We start from the raw sequence: 25,396 nt of genomic DNA on the forward strand, positions 1-25,396 counted from the left end.
AATATGTATTCTAGAATTGGAATGCAGAATATTTATATCGTGGGAATAGCTTAAAACATTAAAAACTAACGAAATCGAATAGATGAAGTCAATTCTGGTGAGTGGAGTGATCGCAAGGATCAAGTGGAGATGATCGGAATGACTACAATGGTCGAATATAAGAGACTAATAGCGGGAGATCGTGCAGACGTTGTGCGTGATTAAATGCGTTTTGTTGAAGACTTTTCGTAAAAAGTCACCGATTGGGATCTTTTTTTTCAAACTGTTCAGAATCAACTGTTACTTAAAGCCAAGCTGGGCTTTTGATTATTAATTTTTTTAAATTACTTTAGATGCGCATATCTCGGAAACTATTGAGAAATTATCGAGACATTCCGTGGAAAAAATACGCGGTATTTCGTAATAAATCGAATTTTTTTTTATTCACGTTTCGAAGTGGAATAGTTATCGAGATATCAATATTTGTTTTTCGGAGCGCGCCGCGAACTCAGTGGGTCTCTGTCTAACGCAGGAGCTTGTACAGTTACATCCCTGTTACGCTCATAACCAGTGTGTTTTCTCTCTATGATCTTGATCAAACTAATAGAGAGGCCACCATACCAGCTCCTGCGTGAGATAGAGACGCACAGAGTTCGCAGCGCGCTCCGATACACGAATATTGATATCTCGATAATTATTTCGCTTGGAAGAATAAATCAAAAACCACTTGGTTCGTTACGAAGTTCCGTATTTTTTTCCCGTGGCATTTCTCGATAACTTCTGAACAGTTTCCAACATATACGCATCTAAACTGACTTTAAGAAATTACAAATTAAAAGTCCAGCTTGACTTTAAATGACATTTTTTTATTATTTGATTCCGACCAGTTAGAAAAAAAATTATCCAAATCGGTGACTTTTTACGAAGAGCTGCCAACAAATGCGTTTTTGACGCGCATCACCGCGTCGAGGTGAGTGGAGTGCATATCAGAATCAATTGAGGGGGTGGCGTGTAGAGTATCACAAGGGTCAAACGGAAGAGATAAACGGAATGAACATAGCGGTCAAATGGAGCAGACGAGTGGAGTGAACATGAGAGTTAAATGGGGCGGACAAGTGGAATAATCACAAGGGTCAAATGGAGCAGAGAATTGACGTGAACTTGAGGGTCAAACGGGGAGGCGAGTGGAGTAAACACAAGGGTCAAACGTGGAAGGAAAGTGGATTGAACATAAGACTCAAATGGAGCAAACGAATGGCGTGATCACTAGGGTCAAGTGATGAATTCCAGTGCAGTGATCACAACGGTCGAGGGGACTGACGAGTGGAGTAATTACGGGGGTCAAACGGGAGAAATAGACGGAGTGATCACCCTGTTAAAATGGTTAGAAGCATCAAAAGAGAGTTTTTACCCTCGTGTTTACATCCGTTGCGGCCTTCCGTTTGCCTCTTACAATCATTGCACTCACATCCCCTGCTTGGTACCTATAATTACTCTATCCTCTTTCATTTGACCCTCATGTTTACTTCACTCGTCTTCCCCGTTTGATGCTATCACTCCACTCATGTGGCCCTTTTGGACCTTGCGTGTAATAAACTTGACTCCGCGTTTCACCCTCATCATAGTTCCCTTACTTCAATTGTCTTCTGCGTTTGCTCTTGTAATTACTCCTCTTTTCTCCCCATTTGACCCTTATATAAACTCCATTTGGTTCTTGTGATTACTGATTTAAGACCATACTTCTAAAGTTAGGACTACATTTCTGATTTTTTATAATTCCAGCTGTAAGGCAGAGCTTCACGGACGCTACGCGTCCGTGGATTGCTACTTACGGTCGTTATGACAACAATATTGTTCGTCACAAGGCCTAAAAAAACGTGTCTAGCTCATATGATTACAACCTTCGACGTCCGTATCGGGCTGCAAACTCATATTCGCCAGAAAATTTTGATCCGGCCTTATGGCGAAATCCACTACACGGGAAGAAATGTTCAATAAAAATTACCTATATTTTCCGTAATTCCGGAGCGAAATGTGATTGTAGGAAATTTTACGGAACTGTCACGGAATTTTTCCAGAGCGTTCCACAATTTTTACCTGAATCTCCTATGAAAATTTACGATACCATTACTTAAATGTTCTGAATCGATTCCATAATCGATGAGCGAACTGTAAGTTCCGTAATTTTTAGTGAACATTTCTCTCCGTGTATAGGATTACATATTCCTTTATATCTCTCCAATTTTTTCTTTTCCAACCGATATTTGAGCCTTATAAGGGTCGTATAAGACCCTTCGGATTGCACCCCTTGTAACCGCTATCTAACGCATCTGATAAATGTGGACACTTATAACCCCTATTTTGCCCTTCTGATGCGTCAGATCTCCCATTTTATCGTCTGATTCTTCTGACACTTTTCCCATTATTCCACCCCTCCTCCTTTCCCTATCACACCACATAATGAATTGTTGTTTCATCGGCCCTAAAACTTTGTTCGTCTCTCTACATCGCAACTCAATAGTACATTACATGCCCGAGCCTTGGAAAACAGATCACCCACGTGCTTGCCATCCTCGCCTTCGGCTCAGAAGGCAATCTTGCACGTGGGGGACGGTGATATATTTGCCATGGCGAGGTATGTATATTAATTTTCAGGTCCCGTGACACGAAAACACTTTTTACGGAGATTGTGAAAAAAAATTATGCTCGTCACTCAGCTGCAATAAAATTTTATGTCGCACCGTACGATAAGTCAAGTCTCCACTATTGCACGATGTAACATAAAATAGTATAGACCACTCGGGCATAAATTTCGTTTTCAACAAATGTGAGTACAGACGTCGCCTTTGGCTCGGTCGGTAAACTTCACATTCGTCGAAAACGAAATTTATGCCCGAGTGGTTTAATATACTAATTTCGGCACGAGGTGAACGTAGCAGCAGTGTTAAAATAATATATATTATGTCATCAGGCGATAAAAATATTATAAATCACTCGGGCATTATGTTCCTTTTTCACGAATGTGAGTACCTCGCCTTCGGGTCGGCCTGTAAACATCACATTCGTCGAAAACGAAATTTGTCCGTTGGTATTACGACTTTTTGAGACTCCGGATCATTTTGGTCATATCTCCGGTTTGACCCTCATAAAAATTTACCTCTCGTGAGCATCTTGCTCGTATAGGCCTTCCAGTAGAATCTTTCCCTTCGTTTTCAGGAGTGGGAGACACGGATACAGATGGGAATCACGTGGAGTGAGGGTACCCTGGGAAGGGAAAACTTCTGCTAGAACTATATTATTCGTTTCGGTAGGCGAAAAAAAATGACCGAAATTCCGAAATCATTACTCACTGAGATCTAGAGATATATACTCTCTAGTGAGATCCAAGTATTACCCGACATCTGAGGGTAAACTTCTAAACTTTCTTATCGTTATGGTAATGTCTGGCAACGCTGCACTTCCTTCTATCCTTACTCCTAATCCTAATTCGTTTCTAGCTGAAACGTTCCACGACTTTCGTTTCGAGTTTCGTTCCTAACTGTATCGTTCCGAGTTTCGTTTCGTTTCTTTAGCATTCCTTGGGGCGAAATGCAAGGAATTGCATGTTTGTTCAGTTTCAGGGTTTCGTTCCAAGTCCCTGTTCTTTATTTTTTTGTGTTTTGTCGACTCTAAAAATTAAAATACTTACAAGTAGATTCAGAGACAGATTGAACGAGAGATTTTAGTCCACAACGAGATGGGATATTTTCTGGCAGTTGTTATGAAATGTTAATGCATCGCTTCCGCACGTTTTCAAGACTGTCGCATCATATGGTTTCAAATATTCATATAGAAAATATAATTGAAAAAAGCAAAAGATAAATAAAACGTTCAAACTTGTTTATGACGTTGTCCACTCGTATTTGTTTCAAAAAATCATTTTTTATATAAAAAAAAATACAGACGTCGAAAAAATTCCGAGCATAACATAAAAATGAAAATAAAAAGTACTTAATATTTTTTTTTCATATTAAAAGAGTGGATACGGGATGTTTTTGTCAGGTAGAACATTCACATACCCGAGGGAAATTTACATTTTAGTTTCATATAAAAATGTTTGAAATTCTTTTACCTGCAGGAAAAATAGAATCTCATAGGAGTGCGTTCCACCAACGAATTAAATAAAAATTAAACTTTTACCTGGACATTAAACACATAAGGATTAAATGAATTTGACACTAATTGTAATAGACTGGGAGATGTCGCAACTTAGGAAATGAATTATGAGCGCTGCGTGCATTTTAATACCCAATGATCGTACTGAATCATTTATTGCATTAATCTTTATACCTTCTATATTTTAACGAATGAATTTGAGCAACGGAGTGTAACGCTTTGTTAAATGCTGCTTAGGTTTTTTTTACATTTATAAAATAGTATAATCAAAAGCATAGGAAGAATCATTAGGATTTAACAATATGAATGCGAGGAAATTCTCTCTAAAAACTGTTAATTAAACGAAATAGCTTGTTCATACGTTCAGATGAAGTTAAAATTGCAGTTTATTTCAACGATAAAAAGTGACATAATGGGGAGGAGTATATTATAAGAACTAGATGCATGTCTTTTTGTAGACTAAAACGATGGATTCCTTAAGTATTTCAAAATAATACAGTAGTGAAGTGGTGAAAAAACAAAAGCCCCTTCGGTTGATTGAGTTGTGAATTCTTTGAAAATGTCTGGAACTACTGAATTTGGAAGGAAATATCCAAAGATCATTTTTGGAGAAAGTTTTCTGTAAAAAAAGATCTCCTTACATGTCCCCCAAACTCTAGTAACTTTCGACATACTCACCGAATGAAACGATTGAATTTTCGGACTCATTTCAGTTCATGTATATACTATTCACGGGGAGACTACTATGAGTTTTAAAAGTCGCGGGCAATTGGAATGAGATTTCTCATGCACTGATGATCGATTGTATATGTCTAAAAACAAACAATTAAAAAATTTTAAAAAATTAATTGTTTATTGTTCGTTTGCTCCGCACATGCTTAAAATGTTAAAGATAGTCTAGGGCCTCCAATTTTTGAGCTGCAAAGGTTTTTCTCCAAATTAAAAAAAAAAATGTGTACAATAATAAGTACGAATTAGTTTTTTGCAATTTGACCCCTACACAGCTAATTTCGTTTTGTTTAATATAAAAATTTACACCATTTACGTAAACTAGGCAAAAAAAATATCCTTAAAATTGAAAATATATTGCCGATTCTTTCAGAAAGATTTTGTGGGCTATTTTATATGAATGCTGCAAGTTTTTATTAAAAACAAAACGATATTCGCTGTGTAGTCGAATGTTAAAAAACTAATTCTATTAGTATAATTATTTGGTATTGCATACATTTTTTCAAAAATTTTGAAAAAAAAACCTCTATAGCTCAAAAATTGGAGACTCAATTTTAACATTCTAAACGTCTGTGAGGCAAGCGAATAATAAACAATTAATTTTTCTACACTAATTATTCATTTTCAGATATATATAATCGATCTTCAATGTATGAGTAATCTTATTCCAATAGCCCGCGATGTTTAAAACTCATAGTAGTGTCCTCTTAAATGTTGTATTTAAAGGAGAATGTTAGACACTTTTTTTTAAAAAACCTCAATTCTTATATTTTTGTCCAAAATCTGATAGTTTTACAGATATTGAAGAAATAAACAGCTAGAATTCGCGATTAATCTCATTCCACACATCATTTTGTAAATATTTTTGAAACTACTGAATTTGGACATAAAACTCGATATTAAGCTATATATATTGTTTCAACTCAATTTTCACCAATAAAGTTTTCTGACCTTTTTCTCTGAGCTCACTAGTTTCCATTATTCACAAAATAAGCTGTCTTGAATATTTTAATTCTTCTTTAAATTCGCCACTTCGCTTCAGAATTTTGAAACGAAAAAAGCTTCTTTGATGGATTAAATATAGTTGAATTAGCAGCAATGTTGCATGGTAAAAGCCAAATTTTTCTACACGTACTCCAGAATCTTACTACAAATTTAATTTGATCTATTTATCTATTATTCACTGAATTTAAACACCTCCGAATTTAATATTTTCGGGATTAATTCTCCCGCATTTAAAATAGTGTCAAGCGTAGTCATTACTCCCGTTATCGTATGTTTCAATAAATCTATATCAATTAGTCGGCGTTCGAGAGAAAAGTAATAAAAGGTGGTATAACGAATAAAAGTGGAGTAGACACCCTCCGTAAATCGATTGAAGAAAATATCTAGGTCACCAGTTACAGAAATAAGATGAAAATTGTCTGCACTCTTCTTGAAAAATGTTTAATTAACGAGAGAAATTGGGAAGTGACAAGTGACCAAGTGATTGCGATATTTCTCAAGTAAAGAGAGAAATGAAAAAAACTAACAGCCCAAGGGAATTAGTAATTAATAATTTAAAAAAATGAAAATCGTTAAATTTAATGATAAGAACAGAATTGATTGACTGTATGCACCCACTGTAATCAGCCCATCCAGAATCAACGAGAATCAACAGAAAGCGAGTATTTAGTATCTCAGGGGGAAAAGATTCAGCACAACAATCAACATCAGATGCACCAACTCTCTCAGACTCACGATTGTCACAGTGTAAATAGTGACAATAAAGAGAATCAAGAGGATAACGTGAGAGACGCTAAAGATACGAGAAAACCAATCAGTGCTATTACAGGAAAGAAGGGGTTCAGCCTTAAACGCCAACTCAGCAAGGTTGATCTCAAGATAAAGAGCACATTTACACCATCATCCTCAGTATCGCACAATGGGGTACTTGGATTAAAAGTTTATTTATTGTCCTTAAGGTGACGGTAGTCATTTTACATTTACGCGATATAGCAATGCGAAATTTTCCAGATGATTTGTTGGCAGAAAAATAATCCCAATTTTCACCTTTTTAATATTCAATAACTTTAGATGGGGTGGGTGAAATATCAATGTTTTTTTTTTCAATTATTTAAATTCTTATTTTCAGTAATGACTAAATCTTAGCGCAGAACGTTCTTTCACCTTACAATTTATTACAAAAAAATAAAGATTAGAACGCTACATTTTTTAATGCGGCAATGTGATATCAAGATAGTTCTTCAGTGAAACGGTGGAAAAAATTTCGCCATGTACTAGAGATTGTAAATTCGGATCGTGGGTTGTTGATTACGTTGAAAAACGATTACTCGAGTTTCAATAATTTTGTTTACGCCATGTTTGAAATATGCAAAATTGAAAAAACACCAAAACTGAATTTTTGACGATGCATATCTCGTTGAAATTTCGGTAATGTTCTTCAACGTGCCCAACAATATATGATGTAAATTTTAGGCCTCTAAAACATTGCGAAATTTTTACCGCCTATAAATAAATGAAGAAGTACCTTAAAAATTAATTGTTAGAAGCGTTCAAGTCTTCGAGAGAAGAAATTACAGTCAATGCTACCGTCACCTCAGTCCTAGGGACTCAAGGCCTAGGCCCTCTCTTGCCCTTCGCAATTTGCAATATTGCATCAACTGAAACCAAGCAATAAAAACCTGATAAAATTCAAAACCTTTCGTTTTGTTTGACCGAAACGACTACAAACCATTCTCCATGAATAAACTGTCGATTATCGACAGGCAAGCACAAGTGCAAAGCAGTCATCAACGTTTTACTGCAGTACAAATGACTCCGATTCCGCGTCCCCCGAATCCACCGAGCAGGATCCGACATTATGTGTCAAGAGTCCAGTTCTAGCACGTTCGCCTTACCAAGAAAAACGTCCTCTCGAGTCAATACTAAGTGCCGACGGGATTGACGAAGAGGATAATCAGGATGATGGAAAAATGAATGATTCAATGACAGCAGTACGTCCTGCTGATTTACCCCTCTTTGAGAATGACGATAAATTAATGGATATGAAGAGAATAGTGAAGAGTAGACACTCAAAGGCACGTTTGCTATCAGTGCCAAATACCAAAAGTCAGAAGCACGAGACTATTGTTAATAATCAAAAAAATGATGACAATACAACCGAGTCTTTCGCTGGAAATCTTATGAGAAGATTCAGTAAGTTTTTTGGGGGTTTTGTGAGAATTTTTATAAAATCTTTTCATTTCATTTAATAGAATAGACGACGTGTTTTTATGTTAATCTCCTAGTGCATTATTTGAATGTCTTAATTGATCATAGATTACATGTGTTACAATATATTTTTCATTATTCTTCATCAAGACGTGAGTGCGCGTGACATTAGTTCTAACTCAGCCCGTTTACACCGGGGATAAAGTTGAAACCAAATTCAATTGTTTTTTACTTGGGGAAGGTGCCTAGGCTTGTGTGTACACTGTAAATAGTTGATCCGACTAAATCCGTTGCATTTCCTCGGGTCGCCGGTGTAAACAGGTTCACTGTGTGTGCGTTTTTTTTTCAATTAAGAAAAACAGTTGCATTTATGTGTGAAAATGACAAACGGAATTTTTAAAGCCGTTCCTCATTTGCTAATTTGTTTACATTATCAACCGTTTACTTTTGCGTCAACGTTATCATTTATTCATGCATACAGCAGGTTAGTTGCAATTATCTGTGGTAAAGATAAATGAATCAAAATGTGTGATAACCGAGTTATAATGGAATATTGAGTTGAGCATGTTGTATCGTCGTATGAATAATGAAGAGAAGGATAAGAAATACGGATAAATGGAAGGGGAAAATGGAATAAAGTGGAATTCTATACACTTGGGGAATCTCGAAAGAGTTAACAATGCTGCAAATGCTTTTGAGGAAGGATATAACGTTATAAAATTGTAGCAGACGATACTGACATACAAATGTATTTGTTCAAGAATTTAAATTGAAATCAGGGGTAGAACGTCAATGCGGTAGAAATACCCCTCTTCCCAATCTATCGATTGCTACGTACATCCACATCCCGGGGTTCGTTTTGTCACGATGTAGAGTCTTATATAATAGTCAGTCAATCTGTTCCTCCGAGAGTGAGGAGAATGATTCTCAAAGATATGTGGAAATGATGACATTTGTATGACTTTTTTTTTTCTTGGCGAAAAATAATTAGGTCAATGGGGCAAAGTGTACTTCTTTCGATGGTCAATAATTTCGGATTAACTGAATGATAATTGGAGAATTCGATTTCATTTTGAGGATTGCTTTTTTTTATTATAAAATTACATGAATTTCATCAGATTCGCATAGTTATTTTCGGTCATACTGAAGGTTGAAGAAGGGCCATTTCGCCGTATTTTTGCAAAGGATGTAAAAGTACCAGCTTATTACCGGTGATACCAAGAGTGAGATAAATGATACTGAATAAATTAGCCAGAGGAATTAATAGCGTAATAAATAATGATCAACAATAGGAATTGCAGCGAATTATTTTATTTCCAGATATTTCAAAAAATGGTGCAATTATCTAGAAGGATATCATTATGTTTGCAATGCTGGTACTCAATTATTAAGGTAACGAAAATATTCCCGGTTAGAGGCTTTAACACTATTCAAGGGACAAAAGTTGAATGAAACAATGATAAAGATGTGATTTGTTCGAATTTTGTATCCGACACAAGCATTGATGTTTTTTTTTATCATTGTAATTAGGAAGAAATGATATAGAAGAGTGCAGACATGTCAACAGTTTAGTTGTGTTTTGTCTTAATGTAAATATGATAGACGTAGAGACATAGGGAGCCAGTGTTTGAAGGGTGCCTACTGGTGTTATTAGAGAGCCTTATAGTTGTATCGATGCGGAAGCATCATGCCTAAATGACTTATTTCAACAATTATTCCTGTGAATGTCAAGGATATCGGAGGGATCTCCTGACAACGATTGTCTTGTAAAGGTGAACACTGTCACCCATTCTAATTAGTCCTCAATGGATATAGAAGACTTCTTCTGTGTTGATTGAAATGCCCACCCCAGTAACTAATCAATCAACCTTTGAAACCACAATAGAGACCAAGGAATAAATTGAAATGTCATTTAGGGGTTTGCAGTGATTTTTAGTCCAATAGTTTTGCCAAGAGGAGGAAGTCTAGCAATCTGCCTTTGAGGGAGAATATAGAACAATATTTTGATTTCTAGGTAACACTTTAGAAAGCAGTAGATGATGGCTTGATATTGACAACTTGCATGTTCAAAATGCTTCGATGGAATAATTAATTCAAGGGCAATTTATTTCCAATCAATATTATAATTTTTTCTCATTTCTTTAGTAATGGACGTTGACAGTTGCAAAAGCTATTTATGCTTTCTCTTACCCCTATTTTTCCCAACCCAAGCAAGAACGTTATTTGAAATCAATAGGTGAATTGTGAAATTTTCAGAGTTGAACATGAAATTTCATTATTTTTGCATCCATTCATTAAAGAGTGGCTTTACGAGCATATGTGGGAAGAGCTTTTTTGAAGATGAGGAAAATTTCTTCTAATAATTTGTCCTAAAACCGCTCATCAATGAGTAATCGCAGACTAGGAAAAAGGTTGATTTTCAGAATTTCATGATTCCTCTATTGATACTATTGAATCATAATTGTGTATTAAATTGATTGAATTGATTACATAATTTTTGAAGGACTCAAAACATGTCGAAGTTGAATATTCACCTGAAGAGTATGAGAATTTTCTTTAGAAATATGTGTTACGTTGAATGATTTTTACAGGTTCATATCAATTTTGCGGTCTACCCTGACGGCAAGTTTGATTCAGGTAAAATTACGGTTTCACCGTCATTTGTTTCATCAACCGAGAGAAAAGTACAAAAAAATGTAGCAATTTGAGCAAAAAATATAAAAAATCATCTTTATTTGAAATAATATTTTGGTATTCACGAGTAATTCTCAGGGTATTTTGTTACATGTTTTCTCGATAACCATTTTATCTGTTTATTCCTTTCATTTAATTGTGTTAATTGATTAATTAATTGAATGTAATACTTGTACTTACTATTTTTTGCGTAGAAAAACCTCACAATTACAGTTGTCCGTAGTTAATCCCTTATTTGCTGTAGAGTAGAAAAATTGAGTACAAATTTTAGAAATGAACCACAGTCCATGTATCGTACTATTGAGGAAAATAGTCTTTCAAATTTTCATCGCTAATCACCTTTGTGTTTTCCACAAGAAAGAAATAATTGAAACTAAAAGTAATTTAGACATGAAAAAAAAAGAAAAACCTTTCTCTCGGTGGCAAAAATAAATACTGTCGCTTCAATGCTTCGTCATGAAAACAATTGATTTAATTTTTACTGCACGTAATTAGCATTACTAATAATAACGTGATGATAATGGTGATGAATTTTTTATTTTCTCAACAGTATGCATTCTACTAATTAATTCTAAACAAGTGCAGAATTGCCGCTTTGTACGCATTGTTCTCTGTTCAATCATTGGTATCGTAAACCAAGGCTTCATTGGTATCTGTTAACTGCTGAGCTTGATCGATTTCATGCGACAATCGGCGAAAACAGGACGAAATGATTAAACTAATGGAGTTATTTATTGAACCATTGACTGACTGCTATGAAAGACTCTACATTATCATTAAGTATGATCAAACAACTGTGAGAGCGTTGCAGTTAGAATATTTGTACCCCGAAAAATGGCAAAATCGTAACTCGAAAGTCTAAGAATGATTTATGGTAAATTTGAGGCAATATGCGTTATAGCGAAGCAGCACGTTGATTAATTGTTCAGGAAGTTGATCTAGTACTCCCCATCCAATTACTGCAATTGCAGTGAAAATAAATAAAAACCCAAAACGAATGTTCTATTAAAGCAATGAGATGTAATAAGTTGTATATGACTCAGAACATTATTGTTAATGGTCGCATTATCTCGCGATTGGGTGATTTCAAAAAGTCTTTGATATTTTACTTTGGAATCATTCCGTAACGTGAGAATTTAACAAATTAACAAAGTGGCGCAAATCAGCTTTTTACGACTTATTACTTGGATACGGACATTCATAACAGGATGACGTCGATATTTTGGTTATAAATCTGATGAGTACCATTAGAAAATGTTCATCATGATGGTAAAATCAGATGATTTGTAGAGAGTGGGAGAAAAGGGATCTCTTCGAATCATCAGTACCTCTGAATGAAATACTACAATGTGAATAAATTAGGTTTGTTCTCGATGCTTGAAAAAAAACTTCCGGCAAATTACAAAAAATGTATCAAATTTGACTCTAATAATTTCGAGTTAGTGACGATTGAAGATGGGTCATTCAACTCCGTCTTCTTCATCGCCATCCTCATTCGTCGTCGCTTTCCAGCCATTACAATATGATCGCGAAATAAAACTGTATCAAATTTACAACCACCTTGCCGACATCACCTTGTACTCTTATCCGCCGAGTAGGAAAAAAAACAACCGCCCATAAATCCCTTCTCTCATAAAAATTGAAATGATTGAAAACTGATTTATAGATGAACGGGATGTGCTTATCGCCAACAACCGGAAGAAGTTCGGTGGGTGGTGGTGAAAGATGTGATGATGGTGATAGTAATGAAGGTGGTAGTAATGCTGTTGTTAACGTTGGCCACGGTGCAGGTCACTGTCGCGATGATGGTAGTGGTAGTGGTGTTGTTATTAATATCACACCAGTCCGTATTGCCTCTGGTAATCGTACAATAACACAAAGTGAGGATGACGGATGTATAAGTACACTCCGTAAAACAGCAATCGATAATGCACGTTATAAACAGCATGATATTAGAAAATTACGAAAATGTTTGAGTACATCAGTGAGCAACTACGAGACGGATGGTACGCCTGCTGGATATACAGCATATAATCAGCAATCAGGTGGTTACGATTATCGAAACAACACTGCAACCACAACCCAGGCCTCATTGACCTCCCAGTCCATCCTCACCAGCGTCAGACAGTATAGCAGCTTTGGTAGTATTTCCAACAAAATTAACAAATCTGAAAAAAAATAAACATCTGCAATTTCATTATTTATCTTACAACAATGAAATTATTGATCGCAATCGTTTTAGAGCACTTCTGTCTATCTCGCTCTATTTCTCCTTCAATTTTATTTCTGTTGTGGAGTGGTAGAAGGAGATTGGGAAGCGAACTTAATAATACTTCGCCAGGTTCTCCAGGAGTTATTGAGAATAAAAAAATGATTAGTTTTGCTCTAATCTTTCACATGCTGATTATTTGGTGAAGATATTAGGAATAAAGAGGTTTACGAGACTTCATCAAGAGAGAACTAATCCCTTGATGAATTTCTTTCAACTTTGTCATTCCGAAGATGAGTGCAAAATAATCCGTAAGAAAGTTTTACCACTTCATGACTGATTTCTCCAGATAATAAAGAGAAAATTTGTCGCTTTAGTTTGATTTTTAAACTGGAAAAAAGCTGAGTGGCAAAGATTGTTACTTTCGAGATTTCTTCTTTTATCTCAGTCTATTTTATTTATTTCTAAGGTTTCTTCTTCCTCGGTGTTTTCTTTGTGACATGACGCTATAATTGTAGACGATGTCTTCGTCCGTGTGGAGCACCAAAGCTCTTCTTCTTCTTCTCCTTCTTCATTGCATTATTTCTGGCTGTGTCTTACTGACTTCACCAAGTGCACAAGATTTATCTCTGTGGCATTCGTTTTATGGATACTGCACACTATTCGACAAGAATTATCATAGCAGGAGGTGTACAATTTATCAAGGATGTTCACAAGTTGTTGAACATACACAGAAACACTGATCAAACGCTCTTCGATCATTTCTCTCTCAGCTCTGCGAATTTATTTTCTCGTTTTTTTATTATTTTTGTTTCGTTGAATTTCATTTGTGAAAAGACATTTTTGCTATCTCTATCGGATCTGCAGCCACACTCACACAATTCTCCGTTTGACATTTAAGTTCAACAGTCAGCAATATTATTCCTGAATATCAGAGTTTGTCGACTACCTATTCAATGACTATTTATTTTTGGCACTAGGAACAAAGAATTGATGAACAATTGAAAGTAAGAGAGAAAAATTGTTACATTCGATTTATTAATTGAATATTAAATATGAATAACTATTGAAAATGAGAAAGAACAAGCATGCGCACGTTCGAAAACAGAGCCAGATAATCTAGTGAGTGATTCCCCATCTCCAGGACAGAATAAAGCACTTTTGATTAGACTCCAAAAATAGTTTCTACAGGGAGACGAAATAGTTATCACAACGAAATCGAGAATTCTCTTCTACAAACAAATAACTACGCCCAAATTGAAAAAAATCTATATGGAGAACAAAACAGTCAGCGATTTGAGATATATTCACACAATAACACCTCAAATGAATGAATGTGAGTGGAGTAAAAAAATGGAAAACAGAACGATGAAAACAAAGAGAAAAATATCATAAACACATTATTACTGCTATCGATGTTGTTTTCAAAGAATATTTCATTTTATTGTATTTTTTGACATTTATTCTTTTCGTTCTTTTTTTTCTTTTGTATGTGCATCTACAATATTTTCTGTCGCATGCCCTCTTTTGTAGACGAAATACAAAAAACCATCAGGCGTGTTTTTAATGTTGGACTTTATTTTCCGGAATGCTGGCCGAACAGACAAATTCGACAGTTCGTTCCAACGATCAAGGAGTTCGAGTATGTCCTCACTCGAGAATATTTCAACTGAAACCATCAGCTGCCTTACATTCGCCGATTCCTATACCAAGAAGAGTGGTACAATATTTTTTCATGTTTTTATCCTAGAATAGAGTAAAAAAGCCATTTCATATTTTTTATCTATATCCAGAAGAACCTATATTTTTGTCAAATATAGTACGTAACGCAAAAATGGTATAAATCACGTATTTGACGAGTGTGAGGTCTGCAATCGCACTTGTGCAACAATGTAATTTATACATAAGAGACGTTAAATATTTTTTGACAAATGTGGTTATATGCCTTACCTTCGGATCGAATTATCAATTCACATTCGTCAGAAAATACTTTGCAAACCTAATGGTGTAATTTTATCATTGGAGAATAAAATTGTTGCTTCAAAGTTGAAATCCTCCCATTGAATTATTTACAGGCGATTTCCGGATTAACTTGGGTAACGAAATTGAGAATAACTTCGAATGTTATCAATATCCTACAATGTAACATGGTTGTAATACCTCAAAATGACCGGCCTAGAGGAATACATTTTTGAAGCATCAATTTTTTTTCGAAAAATAACTTCAAACAACAAGCTCCAGTTTTCTGAATTCTGCTTAATGGATTTAGAATTATACGTATGGAAAAATCCAAAAAATACCCTGGACACTCGCTAGGGACTTCAATTGGCCTTCCATTGAAAGTTTATTGGAACTTCTCTCAAAATTCATCAGAATTCCATGAGAAAATTTATTTACTCTTTGCAAACTTCTGTTAAAAATCATGTAATTCTTCAGGCGATTTTCTAAGGTGCCTAGCTAACTTCGGCATGGAGTTTTGGAATGAGGGGCTTGAATTGATACAGTAGACTCTCGCTAGTTGCTCATCGAAAGGGCTGTAGGCCTGTAGGGGTAGCATTTCGAAGAAATGAGCAATTTTCCACCAGCCCCCACACCTCAACTAATGCTGACCCAAGTTCTCACAGAAATGAGAGGGAATGAATAGTTTTATTTTCGAATAAAATTATTTGGACCTCTGTGTTTACGTACGGAGGACAAAAGAAAGCGATAAGGTGGCCGAGAATGGGGGGCAGCGCTCGTGCGTTCAAGGAGATTAGGAGAAAACGAGCAACTAACGTGCGTGTAACTAGCGAGCTTCTACTGTACAGCTGCGGGACACCCTCGATTTTCAGGCATGTACCGACCACTCGCGTTCTAAAGGGCAATTCTGGCTTTAAACAATAAAATATGATCACTGAACGTCAAGTAAACAATTTTCAATTAATCTTCGGCATTGGTATGATTTATTATTAACAATTAAATTGTTCAAATCGCCCTATCACCCAAACTATGAAGAATAGACGAAATTTTTCAAATCATGAATCATTTAGAATTTAATAAGGAATAATTTTTGTGTTTTCAATTTTACGTATCGTAGATTCCGGGATATGAGCAATAAACTAGTTACGCGACCCGACATAGCACTCTCTGCTTGCGGCGTGCGGTGGGCTTGAGAGCGCTGTGTTGGATCACGCAACTCTTTCCTTGCTCATATCTCGAAATCTAAAGGAGATATGTAAAATTGACAAATTCTACATGATTCGTGATCCGAAAATTCTCGTAAGTCTTGTAGTTTGGGTGCTAGGGTGATTTGAACAATTAAATAGTTGATAATAAATAGTTGCAATTCCCTAAATTGATTGGAAATTGTTTACTTGATGTTCCGTGATCATATGTCATTGTTCAAAAAAAGCATTCCACATTAGAACGCGAGTGGTCAATCAGTCAATTTAGAAGCGCTTTTTCGGGGTGTCCCGTAGCTCTACTGTACATCTATCTAAGACATCGTTTTGCCTAGCTAGAGTTTTTTCTTCGTTGGGAAATATTACTCACTAGCAAAGTTAATAGTATTGGTGAAAGTATCGGTGAAAGTAGTTCTGGTAAATGGAATGACCATTTAAAAAAATTAATGCACCACTAGTTTAATGATGGAGTAAATTGATAGTCGAATACTTTTTGAAAATTCTCGAAATGGAAAGATGTAAAAGAAAAGTCGTTCGAAAATGAATAACAATTTTTGCACAACTTACCATGTCTTTCAATTTGTGTGATTTTCGAAATGTCTGACTACACATTGATTCTATCACTTACAGAAGGGCAATTTTTTTCACGTCACTCCAGAAAGATCATGCAGCACATTTTTCAGATGATACAAACTTTGGTGGTGATTAATATTCCTTAATGATATCCCAGTATCTTTTACAGTTTGGTACAGACCACATAGTCCATACGCTAGCCCTGTTTCTGTATGTACTACGAAAAAAATGAAATTTTATTATTGGAATTTATGTTTTTGATGGTGCTGAATCCGGATCTGAAGTCAGTTTTTGCAAGTTGTGGTCGGGTCTATTTGTCTATAACAATTTAATTGTTTAAACGATCATATCACGGGAACGGTTGCAAATAGTGTTGAGAATATAATCCAATGTCAATTATACAGACACAAATACATATACAATTTAATCCTCTCACGTAATCACAAACACGCTCATACTCAGTAGGCTCGGGCCGACTTTCCTGTAATTCAGTAAGTCGTTAAATATACTTAATACATTTCGCATCGTATTGCTTGTGACTCAGGTTATTTAGTTTTCCCTTTATTTTCCTCGCATCACTGGATTAATTAACTCTATCGTTCCACGAGTATCAACAGATAGGGAAAAAAGTTTCAAACAAAAGATGTTCAACATATAAAACTACACATTTTGTGTTTTTTAACTTTTTCCCCTAACTATCATAGATAAAGAGTTATCGGGGGTGGTAGCAAAGCGAGAGGCGCATTAGCACTTGCGCGAGGTGTTGGCGCGTTTATCAGAGAACTCGATCGAGATAGAGAAAAATCTTTGAAACAAAACATGTTCGCCATCAAATTTTGCAGATAATTAGACTTTTGAAATTTTTTCCTAAACTTGACCGTTACTGAGATATCAACGCTCTTGTACTGCATGACGGTGCAAATTACCAATAACGTTTTTGTTTATCCCAATTTGGCGAGTAAACGGTTCGAGATACGCAAAAAGGTGACACATTCAATTTTTTCTCCCATAAAAAACAAATAGATTCGATTTTTTGGCTTTTTGTCATATCTCCATTATTTGCAGAGATATAGCCCATTAAGTGGGAGCGCCGGCGGTCCATGCGCGTATCACAGGCGCCAATGAGACTGAATTTCTTTGAAAACTACGGTTTATTCGAATTAGATATAGAAAGATACGGGTACACTTTGGAGGAAGAGCGACTGCTGCCTAGACGAGGAGCAGACATTTATCCTCCGAGTGAAATTTTGATACCAAATTGTACCAATTGTGCTAATTGTTCACGTCAAACGTGTATTTGTGTCAAGTACAAGGTGCCATGTGGGGCATATTGGTCTTGCCACACACACAAGCGATGTAAAAATCCAGTTAAATAAATTTTATTCAATTGTTGATCCTTTTTCTCTTAAACAGCGCCTCACGTGGCCATTGGCGCCTGCGATACGTGCATGGGCCACCGGCACTCCCACTTAACGAGCTATATTTCTGCAAATAATGGAGATATGACAAAAAGCCAAAAAATCGAATCTATTTGTTTTTTATGGAGGAAATTTAACGAGTAAACGGCTCGTATCTCGAACCGTTTACTCGCCAAACTGGCATAAACAAAAACGTTATTGGTAATTTCCCCCCGTCATGCAGTACAAGAGCGTTGGTATCTCAGTAACGGTCAAGTTTAGGAAAAAATCTCAAAAGTCTAATTATCTGCAAAATTTGATGGCGAACATGTTTTGTTCCAAAGATTTTCCTCTATCTCGATCGAGTTCGCTGATAATCGCATTGGCGCGCGCCAATACCTCGCGCAAGTGCTAATGCGCCTCTCGCTTCGCTACCACCCCCGATAACTCTTTACCTATCGCAGTTAGGGGAAAAAGTTAAAAAACACAAAATGTGTAGTTTTATATGTTGAACATCTTTTGTTTGAAACTTTTTTCCTTATCTGCAACCGTTCCCGTGATATGATCGTTTAAACAATTAAATTGTTATAAACAAATAGACCCGACCACAACTTGCAAAAACTGACTTCAGATTCGAATTCAGCACCATCGAAAACGTAAATTCCAATAATAAAATTTCATTTTTTTCGTAGTGCATACAGAAACAGGGCTAGCGTATGGACTAACACTATAGATTCAACCATTTTCAATAATCAAAATTGTCAATTAAATTTTGTGAGAAAAATTTTAAAGAGTCATGAATACTCAGCGTCATTATAATTCCATTTTGCATAGAATTATTTTTTTTTGAACATTCGTTGTTTATATATAAATAATGGAAATTACTTAAACTTTCGGAAGCCTTATTTCTTTAGCCATGAAATCGATTTCCGGTAAAATTCTGAGTATGAATGACTTTCCTCCAAAAGTAAACTTTCTATCTTATTCAGATTTTTAAAATGTTTTCTAACGGTTCAATATCGAAATTAAAATTGAGACCTACAAAATTTGAATAATAAAATAATTCTAAAATGTCCGCAAACTTGGAGTCAAATGGGGCTAAAATGAACGCTCTGATGTTCGAGTACAAAAGTATAAAAGCATTTCAGTGAAGAAAAAATAGCCAAAGTAATTGGATATCCTTAATGAAAAAAAAAATTCTAGCTAAACAAGAAGATGTCTTAGTTGAGTAAGAAATTTAATTTTCTTCGTTTCAAAACTATGTCAGAAAAAAAATGATTGAAAATCCATTTATTGGTTCTAGCATCAAAGTTACTAGACTTTCTAATAGGTATTTCATAGCGAAAAATCAATAGCTGTGGATTCTTCAATACAACTTTTTCTATTGCGATTTTGTCTATTAGAATTCCTTCAACAGAGATCGGCAGAAATTGAAGTTTTCTCTAGAATTTATGAGAATTCCGATGAAAATTCGATGGGAACTCCTAGCGATGTTGATTTTTTTCCCTGTGTGTATTGACAATCCGTTGCAATTGAATGGATTCGAGGTGGCAGAAAGTTCTAGAGCATTCTTGGATAGACAACCATGATAATCTCCTCGCTTGGATTTTATTTAGATCAGTTGGATATGATTATACTAAAAAATATGACAGTTGCATGGTATTTACAACTCCTTTCGAAGATCGCACTTTTTTGATAATTCTTTTTAAAACCTTTTCTTTCAAAACAAAATTTTTCTCGGATATTGACGCTGTTGAGCTTCATTCATTTGTTAGAATTTAATGTAGACCTTTTCACGAAATGTACAATTTTACTTTTTGACCTTATACATGTTTATTTTCGAGTATTTAGTGGCATAAAGAGCTGGCCGCAACCTAGGGCCGGTGCGACAATCCTAAGAGGTTCCGCATCAACCATGTCTTTTTCTCATTTAATTAACACGTGAAAAAATTGATTTCTTTTACCACTTGCAATAACTTTGCATTCGTAAGAAGTTGGCGTCTGAAATTTGAGCATGTTACAGCTTTATAATTTGAAGGTTTTCATGTTTATTGCTCCCGTCAAAGCAGAATTCGAGCTCCAAATTCGAATGACATATTGGTGACAATTAAGAAAAATCACATCAATTTCTTCACCGAAACTGCAATCACTTTCTTTTGAACTTTTCTAAAAACGACAACTCCCCCTAGTATCAATAGTTGTCAATAAATGTTCGTTGAGAGACTATAAATTTCCGAAACATCGTGAAATCAGTTTTAAAGTGAATTGCTCTTATGTAATAAATATATTAGGAATACAAGTTTTTCAGTTTCAACCTTTTTTCCGATGTTCTGCTTCATCTCATCCTAATGTGAGCGCGTCTTTTTGATATCATTTCTTTGCTAAAAAAGTCTCAAATTGACGAAAAAAGAATGCAAAAATTTTTTAAACGTGAAAACAGTTGGAAATTTACATGTTAAAATGCCGAGATTGCATGATTCTCGGGTAATAATTGAGTGAGCGCTAAAAATTGAAACAGAATAATAACTAATAAGCCAGCAAAAGATAGCATTTTGAATGAGGAAAAATTCCACACATCGTTTAGAACACTAAAATGATTGAGAAATAATTGTAGAATATAATGGTTCCAGTCAATTCCATGCATGTTGAAAAAAAAAACAATTTCAAATGTTCTAAAATTTTATTATATATTGGAATAAAATATTCTTGACGTCAAAAATTTTAGTCACTACAGAGGTGTAACATGTTCAATTTTCAGACGGTAACTCCCTACAAATGCAAAGTTATTGTAAGTAAGTGGTAAAGAAAGGGATTTTCTTCACCTGTTAATTAAATGAGAAAAAGACAAGGTCGATGCGGAACCTCTTAAGATCGTTGCACAAGCCCTCGACTGCGTCCAGATCTTTATACCACTAAATACTCAAAAATAACTATGTATCTGGTCACAAAGAAACAATTATTCATTTTATGAAAAGAACTAATATCATGTATCAATATTTCTAAAGATTTATTTCATAATTGTCAATGATATGAATGAAATAGTCTCATAAACCGATTGATTAGCGTGCAATTAAAAAATTGAGTCTAACCATATCAAAATTTCATGAAAATTGTGAGTTGAACATTTATATGGAAACATTCTCACCAGCAATGCCAAATTCCAGAGAGCAATAATGAATATCTATGCAACTGCATATATTCAACACAACTATATCTAACTGACCTTATTACACCTCATACGATTCATTTCTCGTCGTTTTTTACACTATCAAGATCCCAATAGACATCATTTTTCTTCTGAAATCCATTTAATTGCAGAGAGTGTCCCACTTGGATATCCTCCAAAAAGGTTCATTTTGCCCTTGCTCTCTCGTGTTTCATTTGAATGACACTCAAAACTCACCCCTTTCTGTTGCACTCGTTTCAGATACTTGTCCTCTCCCGACTCTGTGGATTGGTACGTCTTTGGGCTCAATACAAACTATTGTATTCAATTCACCGACACCCGAGGAGCGTAACGTTCAACCTGTAACTATTTCTACCTGCAGTGAGTATTGCGTTTCACTTGGCTGAATATTAACAATACTGTTGAGGATTATTTCTCTCTACGTAGGATTAATAATATCACGAGAAGTTTTTGAAAGAACGAACTATCTACAAAGTTTCTTCAAAGCTATTTCTTTGAGGTAACTTTAATTAGTAACTCGGGAAATGAGAGATTTGCATGTTCAATAATTTTTCGTCATCAAGATGAAATTGCTCGGTTGACTCAACCCTCAAGGGCACATGTACCTCATATTACCCACTTTGATTGAATTGACGACAGTGTAAACTCACGAGAGATAATTACATAGAGAACCTCATATAGGGGCTTATGGTGATTCCTGCGCGCCACCAATTTCCAAGATAACTCAATTTCCTCGGACTGCGGGAGATCCGGTCCATTGAATTATTAATTATAAATGTTGTAGGAATAAATTGAATTAATGACATTTCGCATTCAAATGAAACTAAGTTTTTAATGCATTTTTAGGTCCTCTTTGTGCTTGATTTGGTGGAGATAATTTTGAAGTAAATAATAAAAATAATATATCAGAAGTTGCTCAAGTTGTTCAAAGCCTTTTTTTTTTTTACGGCCTCGGAGTCCCTTTTTCGGGTCCCATTCGGCACTCTATCCAACCCTATGCATGCGGCTGTGGATTCTACACTGTACCGCATTCGCACTTCTATAGAACATAGAAGTAGCATGGGGAAACCACAGAAAACCCATGCCGGTACAGGCGGTTCCTCTATTAGCAACCTCCCGCTCGCCGGAACCTTCCGTTGAAAAATTCGGTTCCACGGGGAATCGAACTCACAACCTTTCGCACACTAGACTTGCGTCTAATCCACTCGGCCACCGACGTCGGTGTTGTTCAAAGCCTGAAAAGGCTAATCTGACTATAAACATTGTCGAGATTCTGCAAAAATGAAATTTGATTCAGTTACTTTCTTCCTACCCGCCAGGGCGACGCCAATCTTTGAAACATTTTCAGCACAGTCCAATAACATCTCCCGCCCAATTGGTCTATGGTTCGGCTCTATTATCTGCCTAAATTGATTCATTTGTTCGATTTTTATCTCGAAATTTTAACTCGATGCCTCCTCACTTAGGGACACTTGAAAATTCTAAATTTAGATTAAAAAACAAAGTAAAAAAATTCTGAACATTTTGAAAGAACGTTCTTAACTAATACCATGTTATTTTTTTATTAACTTCCCGATCTATCGGGTAGTTATTGTAATCACCCTGAAAATGAATCATTAGTTTTTTGCGATTTCTCCACGTTTCTCGGTGTCTAAAACACTTCTGAACACTTCTAAACAACATGTCTCTGTGTGTGTGTGTGTATGTAGGTCTGTATGTTACGGAATTTTCGTTAACGATTTCTCCCGAATGAATTGCGCGATCAAGATGATGGATGACGCAATCGAAAGGTCTTCATGTAACTTAGACCTGATTAGATTTTGGAGTGATTCGCTCCAGTGGTTCTTCCAAAATTTCCTGGAGAAAAGTTTGAAAATGGCTAAGATAAGTATTTCTCCTGTATAAATGATGTGATTGGGATTGTCAACATCAGGATATCATTAGAGCCAATCACTCCAGTGATTTCTCCAGGATTTGCTGAAATTCCAGTGGTTTTTCCAGTGATTTTTCCAAAATTTCCTGGAGAAAAGTTTGAAAATCGCTCAGACGAGGGTTTCTCATGAATAAATAAACAGGGTATTGAGAGTTGAAAAGGATTCTTTTAGTCAAAATGGGAGGAATAATAATATCGGGAAGTTGTTGGTGCGACCGTCCGACGGGTCAGACTCACATGAATACATCCGCTACCAACCCACCCGCAATGGGAGCGAACGACCAACAGCCCAATCCACTAGTTTTCTTTCCATTTCGGTCTTCACAATTGGATTAATTTAATTTTATTCATTCTTATTGTTATTATATATATTTTTCTTCCGTAATTCACAAGTTATCACATCGAATGAAGAGAAATTCCCCATGCATCACGTGAGAATACAGATCGACAAACAATTTTCGATAATCATACCTAAAATTTTTCATTTCTTTGTTTTTCTTTAAATTAATTAATACCAATGATCTGAAAGTGTGAACGAATATGAACATTTTACATTCCTTTGATCTGATTTCAATGGAACCGAAGAAGGAAATTGCAAAGAGAGATCGATCATCATCAATCAATATCAATAAAATGAAAAAATCTATTTTTCCATCTCTTTTCGAAATTTTTCGAAATTGTTTTTTTCTTCTTAAAAAATGAAAGGAGATTAACATTTTTAATTTCGTTGATCGTATTCCATTCATAGAAACAGGAAATGCGGAAAATGTAGGGAAGGAAAATCAGAAATAAATTTTAAAAATCGATTTTTCAATCTTGAAAATTTCAAAACGTTTTTTTTCAATAATGAAGAAAAACCAATATATTTTCTTTTGATTATCACTCGCTTCGCTCGGTTAAATCGCGCTGTTCGGGCCCAATGACATGTAATACATTACATGCTCAAACCTTGGAAAACAGATCACCGTCCCCCACGTGCAAGATTGCCTTCCGAGTCGAAGGCGAGGATGGCAAGCACGTGGGGGAGGGTGATATGTTTTCCATGGCGAGGTGTGTATATTAATTTTCGTGTCGAGGGGCCTGCAAAACGCCAATTTCGTGGCGCCCGTCAATTTTCAGGTCCCGTGATACGAAAAAATATATGTCACATGGCGATGAAAGTATTATTTAACGAATGTGATTATAATACTTTTATTGCCTGATGACTTTATATACTACGAGATCGGCCGCGCCTGCTACACACGCGCCTTCTCATCTCCTCACGTAGTGGCGCTTCGGTTTCAGTCTTACGCTTACGCTTATTCGAGATTTTCGAGATATTTCGAGATCGATTTCCTTTCTCCTTTTTACGATAGGATTACCATGGCAAATGGTGACCTGTCAGTCGCCACCATAGGGGAAGAAAGCCGAAATAATAAATCCTTTGTCACACCACCATAAGACGGTTGTACGAAAGAAAGCTATTTGAAAAAATTTGTAACATTTTTAAGAATTTTTTGATCACACTTTTACGATGAATTACTAATCGCTTACGGCAATCTCCTCCATTGCTAATTGTACTGGAGATCAGCTGTCACTTTTACCGAAATTGAAAACAGGAAAATCGCTCTTTCTTCCTTTTTCTGTGCTCCCTTTTTTGTGTCACTTTTGTCTATGCGCAAAAAAGGAAGAAAGAGCGATTTTCTTATGTTTTCAATTCCCTTACAAAAGTGACAGCTGATCGCCAGTACAATTATTAATGGAGGAGATTGCCGTAAGTGATTAGTAATCCATCGTAATAGTGTGATCAACAAATTCTTTAAAATTCTACAAAATCGTCTGGTTGCCCTGTGTCAAAGGATCCCGAGTGGAAATTCAAATCAAGATAGAATAAGTTTACCGGTGGCCTGGCGTAGTGGTTAAGGCCGTTGCCTCACAACGGATAGGTTCCAGGTTCGATTCCTGGCCGGGTAGAATGGTGAGATCTAACCATTTTTAAAAAGTCTTGATCAATCGCCATATAGTCTCATCAGACTCGAAGCGATATAAAATAAGCAAAAAAAAAAAAAAAAAAAGAATAAGAGAGTGACCAGTAAAAACTGGCTTTGATCAGTTTTGGATCAGAAATGTAACGCTTGATTGGATCCATGTCTGGTCACAATTCTAGGGTCCGATTTTTCTGAGCAG

The 25,396-nt window shown here is 35.7% G+C and overlaps 1 protein-coding gene across 3 annotated transcripts in view; it reads left to right on the forward strand.

Moving 5' to 3' along the window:
• The window catches only part of LOC107041740 (syntaxin-binding protein 5), a 225,519-nt gene that overhangs the window by 186,360 nt on the left and 13,763 nt on the right, over positions 1–25,396 (forward strand). For 2 of the 3 annotated variants that reach the window (XM_015262451.1, XM_015262453.1), the window contains exons 13-14: positions 14,513–14,699; positions 21,538–21,657. In XM_015262451.1, the coding sequence (XP_015117937.1) occupies positions 14,513–14,699; positions 21,538–21,657 (307 nt within the window). Of the gene's footprint in view, positions 1–10,667; positions 10,714–14,512; positions 14,700–21,537; positions 21,658–25,396 lie in introns of all 3 variants that reach the window. The other variant, XM_015262452.1, reaches the window with a different exon arrangement.

This window comes from Diachasma alloeum, unplaced genomic scaffold (genome assembly GCF_001412515.2).
Source record: "Diachasma alloeum isolate Michigan unplaced genomic scaffold, Dall2.0 Dall_scaffold_00375, whole genome shotgun sequence".
NCBI classification, from domain to species: domain Eukaryota; kingdom Metazoa; phylum Arthropoda; class Insecta; order Hymenoptera; family Braconidae; genus Diachasma; species Diachasma alloeum.